The following is an 11596-nucleotide window of genomic DNA, read 5'->3' as shown; positions in this document are numbered from 1 at the left end:
TTACTCAAATCTGAGGCATGTGCATCCTACATAGGCTGAAAATACTCGTCATAAGCTCCGTTTTGACATATGGTATGCCCTATTTGGAGCAACCTATCAAAAGTTATGACCTATTTACTTCAGCAGGCCGGTCCTGGACAGCATGCTGTCCCTACTCTCTACCCACCCAATTTTCATTGTCAAAGGGCTCATATTAGTACTCTACAACCCTCCTTTATCCCATCCATCACTCCCTTCTACTTCTCCTTGTTTTTTAGGGAAAAAACCTTTAGAGTGGGGATTGATTGTAACAAGCGAGACACACACCGACTAGGGTTTAGACAACCAATCACACTGACCGGGGTATATAAGGTGTAAGATCGCCAGATTAAGGCAACCAATTATTATCAAAATCATACTCTTCACCTTCATCTCCAACTTCCATGGCTTCCTCCTTCCTTCTCTCCTCTTTTTTATCTTTCTCTCTCCTCTTCTCGTTTTCTTTCCCCTTCTTCTTGCTCTTTTTCTCTCTCTTCAACTCTTCAACTCTTCCCCTCTCTCCTCTCAACTTCATTCATTACAAAAAAAGCCAAGAAAATATCAAAGTTGCTTAAAGTCTACTTGATTAGTAGCTTTAGTTGGATCCATCTTTAAAACTATGGAATTTTGCATGGTTTGCTATACATGTGTAAGGTCAGAGAGATGTGAAAATGTGGATCACTGCTTGTCTGAACTTGCACGTGCCCCTTTAGTAGTGTAGACAACCATAGTCACATAAAATCATGGAGCACCATCTATCTATAAAACTTTTGAGCTTGTCGCAACATTGTCTTTGATCGAAAAGCCTATGCATGTAACATGAGGAAAAGGTTCTATGTCTTAGATTATGGATGTATCCTTTTATTCGAAGGCCTATAGTTGCATCCAACTCGACTGCTAAACACATGTATCCACTTATTACTAAATAAATGAGTGGTTTGTTCATAAGATGTAGTCGTATGGTTAATACCATTTTCACTAATAAAAGTAAGAAAGTTATTATAACCAAAGCAATTAGTATAATAATGCAATCATTACAACTATATCATCCAAGGTTTTCCTAGTTAATAGAACCACATCACTTACCTAATTCATATAATTAGCACAACCCAACAGTGTAGTGTGTTTACATATAATTAGTAAAACCTCGAGCCCTTTGTATGACTAAGGTAGTTAGATAACTAGATAGTTAGTATAGCCATATGCATAACAATAATGCCAATCAATAGAACTGTATATATGTATAAGCTAAAAGCCTTGATGAGACAAGGGTTGAATGCTACTTATCTAAATAAGAATTGGATTGAAACCAAGAATAAAGGCTTTGGTTTATGTGTTCATATAACAAGATCATACCACCCTAGTTTTCACAAGAGGACCAAAAAAGGGACAAGAGAGTCCTTGGATCAAATACCATAATTTTTCAAAGAATCAAGAGGGCGGAAATGATCATAAAGATAGATTAGAAACAAAGGTCAAAGGTTTTGTTGCATCCCGCTTATTTTAATCATGAGAATAAAGTACATATAGTTCAAAAAAAATTAATGCTTCTACAATTGGTGATATAAAACTAATAAATGCAACTAAGAGATGAAATGTGTTAGATAAGTTTTGGAAGATTTGATTAGAGACTATTGTGTTTCTCGATGAGTCACCTAAAGTATTACCTTCCCTTACGAAAGTATATCTTACTATAGAGGTTTCACCTAAAACTAATCCTATAAATTAGGCCCCATACTTTCTTAGGATTGAAAGGATAGTAAAATACTACATGAGCCCTCATAGCCTTAAACAAGATAACAATAAGATTCATTGTTTTGTGTTGAAATAATGAGGTTCTTAACCAACCAAAGGTTGGGATGTAGTTTGTGATGAATGATATTAGGCAAGTTTAGCAAGTTAGAAACAAATTTAAGGATAAACCCAAAACTAACCCTCAAATCAATTTTTGGTACTTGCCAAATTTACAATTTAAAGATGCTTTGTATGCTTGAAGATAGGATTCTATGCACTGTTAAGAGTCAAGGCTAGTCATATCTTATAATTACTTAGATTAGCCAGAAGAGGTTAGACTTTCTATCTATAAGGTAGAACACTGCAGGGTAAAAGGAAAAATATTTTAAGCTTATAAAAGTGTCAAGAAGAGGGCTGAGAGGTGATAAAAGGGAAAGTAGAAGAGAGAGCAAAGAAAAAAGAGAATGAGTGACGAGGAGAGAGAAATACTAAAAAGATAGAAAAGAAGAGAGAATCCATTAAAATTGTGAACAAAGACGTGAGATGAGAGACAGTTATTGTATTATTGCAAAAAGATGCCAAAATTTACATGTCTCATATGTTTTATACCACACTAGTGTCACAAGGTATTATTAATGATCTCTCACTGAAACATATGTCTAACCAGCTTGTCACAATCCATCCCTTCTCAAATGCTTTTGCCGACAAAAATAAACTTACAATGGTGAAGAAGGATAGATGAAATAGAGTACTACTCTGATTTCAACTATACAATATATAAAATTAACATAAATTTTAAGATTTATTAATTAAAATAAAGACATAAAGGGAAGCCTATACCATGTATATAATTTTGATGTCTTCAAAAAGAAATTTGGGCCTTTAAATTTTTCAAGAAATAAACTCTAGAATGAATAGATAGCTCATTGTAAAAACATGCCTTACTAAACAAAATTTGCCATAACTTCTGATAGAAGTATCCAAATGAAGCATACCACATGATAAAACATAACTGTTGATGAGTATTTCGACCCTATATAGGTAGTATATTTTTTAACTTTAGATAGAATAAATAATTTTCTAAAATGGATTGTTGTATAAACCCTGTCTATACAAAAACTGACACCACTGCTAACTATCTCAACCATTAATGCATCCCATAGGTAAGAAAACTCATCCAATATAGAATATGGCCTCCAAGAAGCTTCCTCAAGTGACAAGCCTCTCCATTTAATCAAATACTCAATGATAGAATAAAAACAAATACTCATGTGGCAAACCTCTCCTCACTCTTGCCTATGATATCCTCATGAATATACTGAATAAGACCTTCTTCATTTATAGGAGGCAACTCAACTATTTCCATTTGAGTACCATAAAAGGGTTTGAGTTGGCTGGCATGAAACACATTATGAATCTTAGTAGAAGAGAGTAGTTCTAGTCTATATACCAAGTCTTGGATACACTTCAAAACCCTATAAGGTCCATAAAGCCTGTAAGTAAGTTTGTTACTAGATTCATCCTTCAAAGTAAAGTAACAAGACTTGAATACTTTCAACAAAACCAACTCTCTTCCTAGAACTCTAAAGGTTACCTCTTCTCATCAGTATACATCTTCATTTCATCTTAAGCTTTTCTAAGATCCATCTTACACTACTGAAGAAGAGCCTACATTCTTTCCAAATCTTCTTTTCTAGGAGAGTTGATCTTCTCACTGAAAATGATTATGGATAAAGATACCTTATAACCATACATAGCTTCAAAGGGTAAAACTCCAATACTAGCATAAATAGAGTTATTATAAGAAAACTCAACCAATTGCAAACATGAATCCCGTCCATGCTACACATCATGACAAAAATGGCAACAATAGATCTCCAACCACTTATTTATCATTTCTATCTAGCCATTAGTCTGTGGATGATAGGTTGTAGAAGGAGCCAACTTAGTACCCATAGAGTTGAATACTGCCGGTCAAATGTTGCTCATGAACTTTGTATTCCTATCATGCACAATCACCTACAGTAATCCATGAATTCTAAATATCTACTCCATAAACTGACCAGCCACCTGTGCAGTAGTAAGTTGTATCTTTGTAGGAATAAAATGGACTGCCTTGGTAAGTCTATTGACAACTATATAGATATTATTCCATCCCTTTTTTATTGTAGATAAGTCAGTAATGAAATCCATAGTAATATGTCTCCATTCTCCTTCAAGGATAGGCAATGGATGCAACAAACCACTTGACTTATGAATGCTATCATTGTTCTAGGCTCATTTGATTATGTTGATACATAAGAGGACAAGTTTATTAGGGAGCTACCTTCTAGTGGAAGGATTTTGAATCAAATAGGCCTAACCTTTAGCACCTAATAATTCGCATTTTGGGCCAATCTATTAGCCTTTGTTACGTGGAACAAATATGGAGCTCTTACTATTACATTGCCTCCAAGAAAAGGAGCAATCTTCACATGCAAAAGGCTAGTGATCTTGTCTTCTCCATGCAAATTTCTATACACTTGCAAGGACACAACTCAAAAGGCCAATCCCTTTACTCAACAAGAGATGGATCAAGAAGGGAAGCAAGCAAGAGGACATGTCTAAGAGCCTAGAAAGGGAGTAGACAACCATAGAGCTATGGACACCCCACTAACAATCTTTTAAGACCAAAACACAAAGTTGAATTAACAAAGAAGGAAGAACTAGCTTAGGCCAAAGGCTCTAGCGATGCACAACTCCAAATGTCAAGTCAAAAGTTACATGAACACAAAGAGCTTCTCACCACAAGTGTTTACATTGTAAGATCATCTCTTCCTCTTCATGAATCTTTAGCTTTAGAGTATAAACATACTTACAGCATCTAGTTAGCCAATTAGGGCTAGCACACAAAAGGGCACTAATGATAAGAGGATGTTGATGAAGAAGATGAGAGGAGGCAATGTATAGAAGAACCTATTTCGCACCTTTGAAAAAAAACCCATTTATTGATTGCTAGAGTTGCCAATTCATTGTTTGCTCGAGTTGTTTTGATCCAATGGCATTCACACTAGTAACTAAGTTACTAGAGGTAAGGCTACTATCAGAGTTGCTAACATTGAAGATGACAATAAGATAAATACAAAGTTGAAAAACTATAACTAAGGTGTAAGATGTGGATGCTATCATGGGCATCTCGAAGGAGTCCAACAATCCTCAAGGCTTAGAGCTTTGATAGATGTAGCTTGGGACTTCAACTCGCCATCTACGATGCTTATGTCCAACATGTTCAACATTTTGACTAGGCATTTGTATCTACTATTGGCCTTGCAGTTCGACCTTGGCTTTCATGATATGTGGTTCAACCTTCAAGGTTTGCCTCCATTTATAGCTAGAGTCTTTAGACCTTCTAGGGAAGCATATACTCATTTTGTAGAATCAATTGTCCTTCACGTATGATGCACCATTCATTTTGTCTTTAATAGTGTAATATGATTTTTAGAGTGTGCTTTCAAAGTCTCTTTGAATATTCGTTAGGTGTTCATCTCAAAATTATGGAAAAAATCCTAAATTCACCTCCATATGCTTGGAATGGGACCTCCCCGTTTCAATCGTATTCTCAATAGCTATGGCCACCCTAAAAGAACCCTCTCTCTCTCTCTCTCTCTCTCTCTCTCTCTCTCTCTCTCTCTACCATCTAAATTTGGCCATTTTCATTTTTGTATTTACATTGAGGTATCCATACTGATGGCAGAAACCATTGATGGTCAAAACTGAAAGCACAAGCATCAGTCAAAACATTTTCACCGATATGAAACCTTCAACTAAGTATTTGTAGGTCCTTTTCGAGGAATTCAGATGGTCTTTCACAAAAAAACAGCTAAAAATCAACGTGGACTCATCCACCCCTCCAATATGTAGAGGTTTTTTGGCCAATTTTTGCAATTGACACTAAACCTTAGTTTTTCCATGCACACGCCCCCTTTCCTCATCCGGAAGTGCAACAGTACATTCATATAGAAGCAAGGTGCTGGTATTCACTATCAGAATAAGGCTTACAAGATTTTCATGCCCTTTCTACCAGGTGTAACTGAATAATAAAGCTTGAAAAATGCTTTGTTTGCTCAGGACTTCCATAAGAAGGATATGGCCAACTTTTTGTTTTTTTACAAAGGGAAAGAAGAGGTCAGAGGACATGTTGAGGACTAATTATAATATCCTTTTTGTGGCTTTTACCTGATATTCTCTTCATTCTATTGCAATCTACACTTGCATGTTCTCTGGTAAAGCTTGCTTACTGATGTGTGAGCCTATGAAGCCTCCAGAACCATACAACAATTGTATTGTCAAGCAGTCAGACTGGGTGTCAAGAGTGAGTACGTGTGTGTGTGGAGCCGCGCGCATAGTTATTACTGTACATGTGCATGCGTATTTGTTCATGTAAATCCTGCAAAGAGCATTACATTTGGAGACATCCACAGTGACTGTAAGGCATAGCACAAGCTTTTCTTTTTTACCCATAGCCTTCCACAGTGACTGTAAGGCATAGCACAAGCTTTTCTTTTTTACCCATAGCCTTTCTTATCCTTCCAGGCTCTGGTTGTACTGTTGATATAAGCAGAAATTCTTGAATACAATACATTTGTCCATGGCGCATTCTCTAGATGTTATATTGCAGCCACTTGGAAATAGAATCATCTTGACGAGAGTCTTCAATTATCTGTGATAAGCAGAAGACAGAAAACATACTTTAAATAGGTCAGAGTCATATCAGCAAAGCATCAGAAGATTCTATGTGCATACCTCAGCTCCAATCCCACCAATTTTCGGGTTTTTTTCTTTGAGCTCTTTTCACTTTACTTGTATTTAAAACCTCAAGCTTCTTCAGTTCCTTAGTGGAGGCTTCAACTGCCCGCTTGGCTTGCACATAATCAGGATCATATCGAAGAGCCTCTTGAAATGCCACCTTTGCTTGCTGCATAAGCTCGATTCTTTCCTCGCTGTCCGTTGGCCGTAACCACGACCGGTCGCGAAGGGCTAAACCCAAGTTCAATAGGGCTGGTCAAGTACAAGGAAACCTTTCATTGTTGCTCCAAACTACATCCTTTTAATACAGTGCTAGAACATGCGAACGACCTCTTTACCATTGGAACTACTAAACTAATTTTGACTCCAGAAGCTAAATTTTACATACTGTATAACCAAAGCCAAGTGTAACAAATCCATGGAAAGGCTGACTCTTACCACCAGGAGCAAATGTTTTGCTTAATGCTAAGGCAGCCTCAAACTTTGCTATAGCTGCCGAGTAGATCTTGTCTGCACCTTCGATTGCTTCCTATTTCAAAAGCATTCAGACACTTTATTATTTCTGTAACATGAACAAAGTGATAAATTGGAAGCAGGTTACAAAGATAGCTTCAGCACAGTAGGCATGCAACCATACACACTAGACGATATGTACAATGCTTCTCTAATTTTTCTAAAGCACATCTACGCACACAACTCTTGGTCTTTCCCTAATCACAATACACACTAGACAATGTGTACAACACTTCTCTTATTTTTCTTTGAGGCTTCTCTTATTTTTCTTTGACACTTGATCCAGAATGGCTAAAGCACATCTACACACACAACTCTTGGTCTTTCCCTAATCACAATGCAGCATGAACATAGAGTATAACATGGATCCATGTAGTTTGGTATTCTCTGGAGTTTTGCACTCATGCACCATCTTCTATTGGTGCTACTCTGCCCTTGAGTAACTCAGCAATTGGTGTTTTGTTGTAGTTTAGAGAGTTTCCACCTTGCATGTACCAACAATGACAGTAAGGAGCAATGGGATAGTGGTGAGCTCATGATTTTGATGATGGTTATGATGATTAACATATGTTAATAATGATGGCCATAAGAAGGATAACAATGTTGTTACCTGCCTCCCCCCTGACGCATCCCCCTAGGATCCAACCTACATGCGAGACACGATGCAAGCCTAGCTCACCATAAAAGAGACTGGACATCAGACCCACCTCCCAGCCATAGAGCCAAATGGGCTCACCCCGGAGCCTAGGAGCTAGCAACACTTTCAGTCACGACCACATCCCAAGGGTTGGCATCTCATACCACCAGCCCACACCATCCCAGTGTACGGATGTGTCGGCCAACAGGCCAAGAGTCCAAGAGTGGTGATCACACAATCAATGTGCACAATAGGGCCTTGAGGACTCATCTACCCTAACCCCGAAGTGTCCTTAACCACCATGACCAATGCTACTAGCACCCATTCGGATATCCAAGAACATTATGCTTCCCCCTTATGAATGATTGCTGTCCTCAGCAATATTCTCAAAAATGACGTGAGGAAAACAACTCTTCAATGAACGTACCAACTCCCAAGTAGCCTTCGCCTCCGAGCATTTTTTCACTTGACCAAATACTCCAAATAAACAATTCAGCAAGATTGTTTAGTCCTAAGGTCAAGAACCAATTCAAGTTCACGTGGAACATAACGGGCAATATCCTCAAGTCATGGGACTTTCATCCTCAAGTTGTGGCACTCGTATAAATTTTTCTTACAAATATCATGATGGAATACTTTTTTCCCATCTTTCTCTCAATAGCCAGTCAGTCTTCAAGTGTCTAGACCACCTAAGCTTCCTAGGCTACTATGTCCCTCTTTAACTAGTTGTTAGATCTTACTGAAGTGAAGATCCTTTTGGCAACATTCTTAGATAGAAAGAAATCAGTCAAAATTCCGGATAAGGATAAGGCATTGACTTCAAAAATTTGACTAAAAGCATCGACAATCATATTAGATGCAGCCTTTCTATAGCGAATTTCAAAGTCAATATCTTGCAAAAGCTTCACCTATCTTGCCTTGCGAACTCGAGATCGGACTAATCACAAAGGTATTTCAATGAGTGGTGATTCATCCAAATAATAAGCCGGGCATCGTACAAATAATGACTCCATACTTTAAGAGCATGAACGTCGTTCTGATAAAGAACACCACCTAAAGCACAATTGCTCGCATCTATATGAACCTCAAAAGGTTTATTTGAATCAATAATCTGCAATATCAGTGCAGTAGTAACAAGTCATTTCAATGTTTGAAAACATAGATTGAGCTCACTAGTCCAAACAGCAAGTGGACTAACATGCTGCTTCTTGCTTCTAATACTCTTAAGCAAACGTATTAAGGATTCAACAATATGAGCATAGTCCTTAATGAGTTTCCAAAAAAAAAAACTCATAAAACCTAAAAAATATTTTACTTACCTTACGTCCTCGGAATAGACCAATCAAGCACTGCTTGTACATTTTTAGGATCGATCTAAATGCCATCAATTGAGATGACATAACCAAGATATAACAACTCTATGTGAAAGAATTTACACTTGGATAGTTTAGCAAAAAATTGCTCTCATCTTAAGAGATGTAAAACGATATACAAGTATTTGGCATGTTTCTCCAACGAGTTACTATAAATAAGCATGTCATCTAGGAAAATGACTATCCACTTTTCTAGATACGGACGAAATAAATCATTCATCATCTATTAAAAAGTTGCAACAGCATTGGTAAATCCAAAAGGAAGAACCAAAAACTGATAATGTCCATACCGCGTTCAAAATGCATTTTTCGAGCATGCTCTAAAGCTATCCATAACTAATGGTATTTGGACCTTAGATCTCTGCATATCGGACACAATAAACTCGATCAATGGATACTGTGTGGAGTCGCAGTCTGCATCAAGCAAGAAGAAATAAAACTATGAGTAGAACCATTATCAAATAAAACTATAACGTCTTGGCCATTTATAAGCCCAATAACCTTGAAAAGATCAAGGGAACCAAAAACAGTTTTATCAATGGAACTACTATTGCTACTACTAGCATTAACAAAACATTCTTTGAATAAAATTTCAAAGGAAATACCTAGAGCCTCAAAAGTATTTATCGAAGTCTTGAAAGTAGACTTCATCTTTTTATTCTAGAGATACTCGTGATCACGGCGAAAATGACTCATCTAATGACACACAAAACAAAAGCCCTTCAAGCGATCCTCACTACAAGTGACCTTACACTTGTCATCTTTTTTCTTATATAACTCCGAGGTCAGCTAACAAGTTGCTACTGGGGTAAATGACTTCTTTGACTTAAAGATTGAGATAGCTCAATGGGAACCCCCAGTCGACTACATGTCCCTACTTACAACCAAAGTATTGTAAAAATTATTTGCATACCTATAGACATCCTCGAGAGTGAAGAGGATTGCGGAGCACCTCATTCTGGTAGTCCCATGGCAATCCAAAAAGATATCCCATATAGAGCAATGCTTGAGGGTCGTCCAAGGCCTTTATCTTATGCAATAAATCTTTGAATTCCTAAGAGTATGCATCCAAGCTCTTCTTCCCCATATCAAGCTCAAATAATTTTCGAAAATTTTCAATCTGATCATCCGTCACGAAACGTTTTTAAAAAACTAATTGAAATTCATAAGCCGCCAACTTAGGGTGTAAGCCCACCCACTAAACATATGCCTTTCCCTACAACATGATTTGTATCTGTCCAATGCACTAAGCATCATTGAACTAATACAAATCAAAATATGTTGTCCGTTTTGTTGAGCTAACATAAGCATTACATCTTAAATTAGCCACTTAAACAATCCCAAAAATGCTTAATTAAGCAAAACTCCAAATTGATACATGATTCGAGACAGTTTTAAAATGGTGTGCGATAAGAGGTCCTAAAACTTTCTATAAACAAGCATGATGCCCTCCATTGAATCCAATCTCATTTTATAGGTTTTTATCATGGACATGCCATAATCAAGTATACAAATTAATTCTTACTCGTGCCATATAAATCCACACTCCATGCGAAAGCACCCTTAATAGGACATCCTCGAGCCAACCATGCGAACCCACCCTTGCCATGTCATCATAGAACCTTCTACAAGATATGCCATGTCATCACCTACATCATCGATAATGTTATCATGAAACATTCTAGAAGATCTTTAGCTGCCCTCCAACACCTATAAAGGTGAGGCTCGCCATAGAGCTCCTCAGTCTTGCCAATGCCAGTCTTGGAAGCTCAAGGAGTCTAGACCTCCAAGTAAGTAACTTCAAGTTCCAGTTCTAGTTCTTGTCTAGTCGTGGTATCTAGTCTTGTCTTGTCTTCCATTATACTCCTATTGTCTTGTCACCTTGTAATCTCGTAGAACAAAATCTTGTCTAGTACTGTCTTGTATCTTGTTCATCCCCGTCGAGGGAGATCTTGTAATTTTGATATCTTGTATCCATATCTACGGTCCCGGGTTGCACAATCCTTTATATCCTATCAAGTCCTATTGTTTATACCTACAGTCTTGGGTTGTGGCATTTCCCTTAACTTGTTAAGTTATCATTGTACCTTGTGCCTCTACGTGGGATTATCTTGTACTTAGAACTCTTGTAACAAATCTTGCATCTAGTCTAGTCTCTCGAGCACAGTCTAGTACTCCCATAACAGTTTCAGGCCCTCTAGCTTTGCTACCCACAACCCCTTCGTGGAGAACATCTCATCTAAAGCTTGCCATTGTTGTCTACATTAGTCTAGCACCTGTTTCCAGCCTCCACCTTGTTGTTCTCTCACTTTGTAGCCATCACTTTGCTGATCCAACCACACAATTGCTGTGTTTACTGTCTAGCAACCCCTCTCCATAGCCAGCGATTGGTTCTGGACCACTTCCTACTATTGGCGACTATCCAAACATTGTTGCCCTATTGTTTTTGTTCTCGCTTGGCTGGGAGAACCACATCAGCATTTGTGTTTTCAATCTTTTGCTATCACCCAAGCTGATCTCCACCTCCCGGTACTTG

At 37.7% G+C, this 11596-nt stretch overlaps 1 protein-coding gene across 6 annotated transcripts in view; it reads right to left on the bottom strand.

Moving 5' to 3' along the window:
- Window positions 1-5571: 5571 nt before the first annotated feature.
- The window catches only part of LOC148025464 (uncharacterized), a 51666-nt gene continuing 45641 nt past the window's right edge, over window positions 5572-11596 (bottom strand). For 3 of the 6 annotated variants that reach the window (XM_087692601.1, XM_087692602.1, XM_087692600.1), the window contains 3 exons: window positions 6976-7066; window positions 6535-6789; window positions 5574-6451 (listed from right to left, as the gene is read on the bottom strand). In XM_087692601.1, the coding sequence (XP_087548727.1) occupies window positions 6536-6789; window positions 6976-7066 (345 nt within the window). In that variant the 3' untranslated portion in view covers window positions 5574-6451; window position 6535. Of the gene's footprint in view, window positions 6452-6534; window positions 6790-6975; window positions 7067-11596 lie in introns of all 6 variants that reach the window. The other 3 variants (XM_087692603.1, XM_087692605.1, XM_087692604.1) reach the window with 3 other exon arrangements.

Source organism: Lygodium microphyllum, chromosome 14 (genome assembly GCF_053477565.2).
Source record: "Lygodium microphyllum isolate KBCC chromosome 14, Lygodium_microphyllum_v1.1.10, whole genome shotgun sequence".
In the NCBI taxonomy this organism is placed as follows: domain Eukaryota; kingdom Viridiplantae; phylum Streptophyta; class Polypodiopsida; order Schizaeales; family Lygodiaceae; genus Lygodium; species Lygodium microphyllum.
Note: the sequence above shows the minus strand (reverse complement) of the source record. Positions and strands in the feature narration are given on the sequence as shown.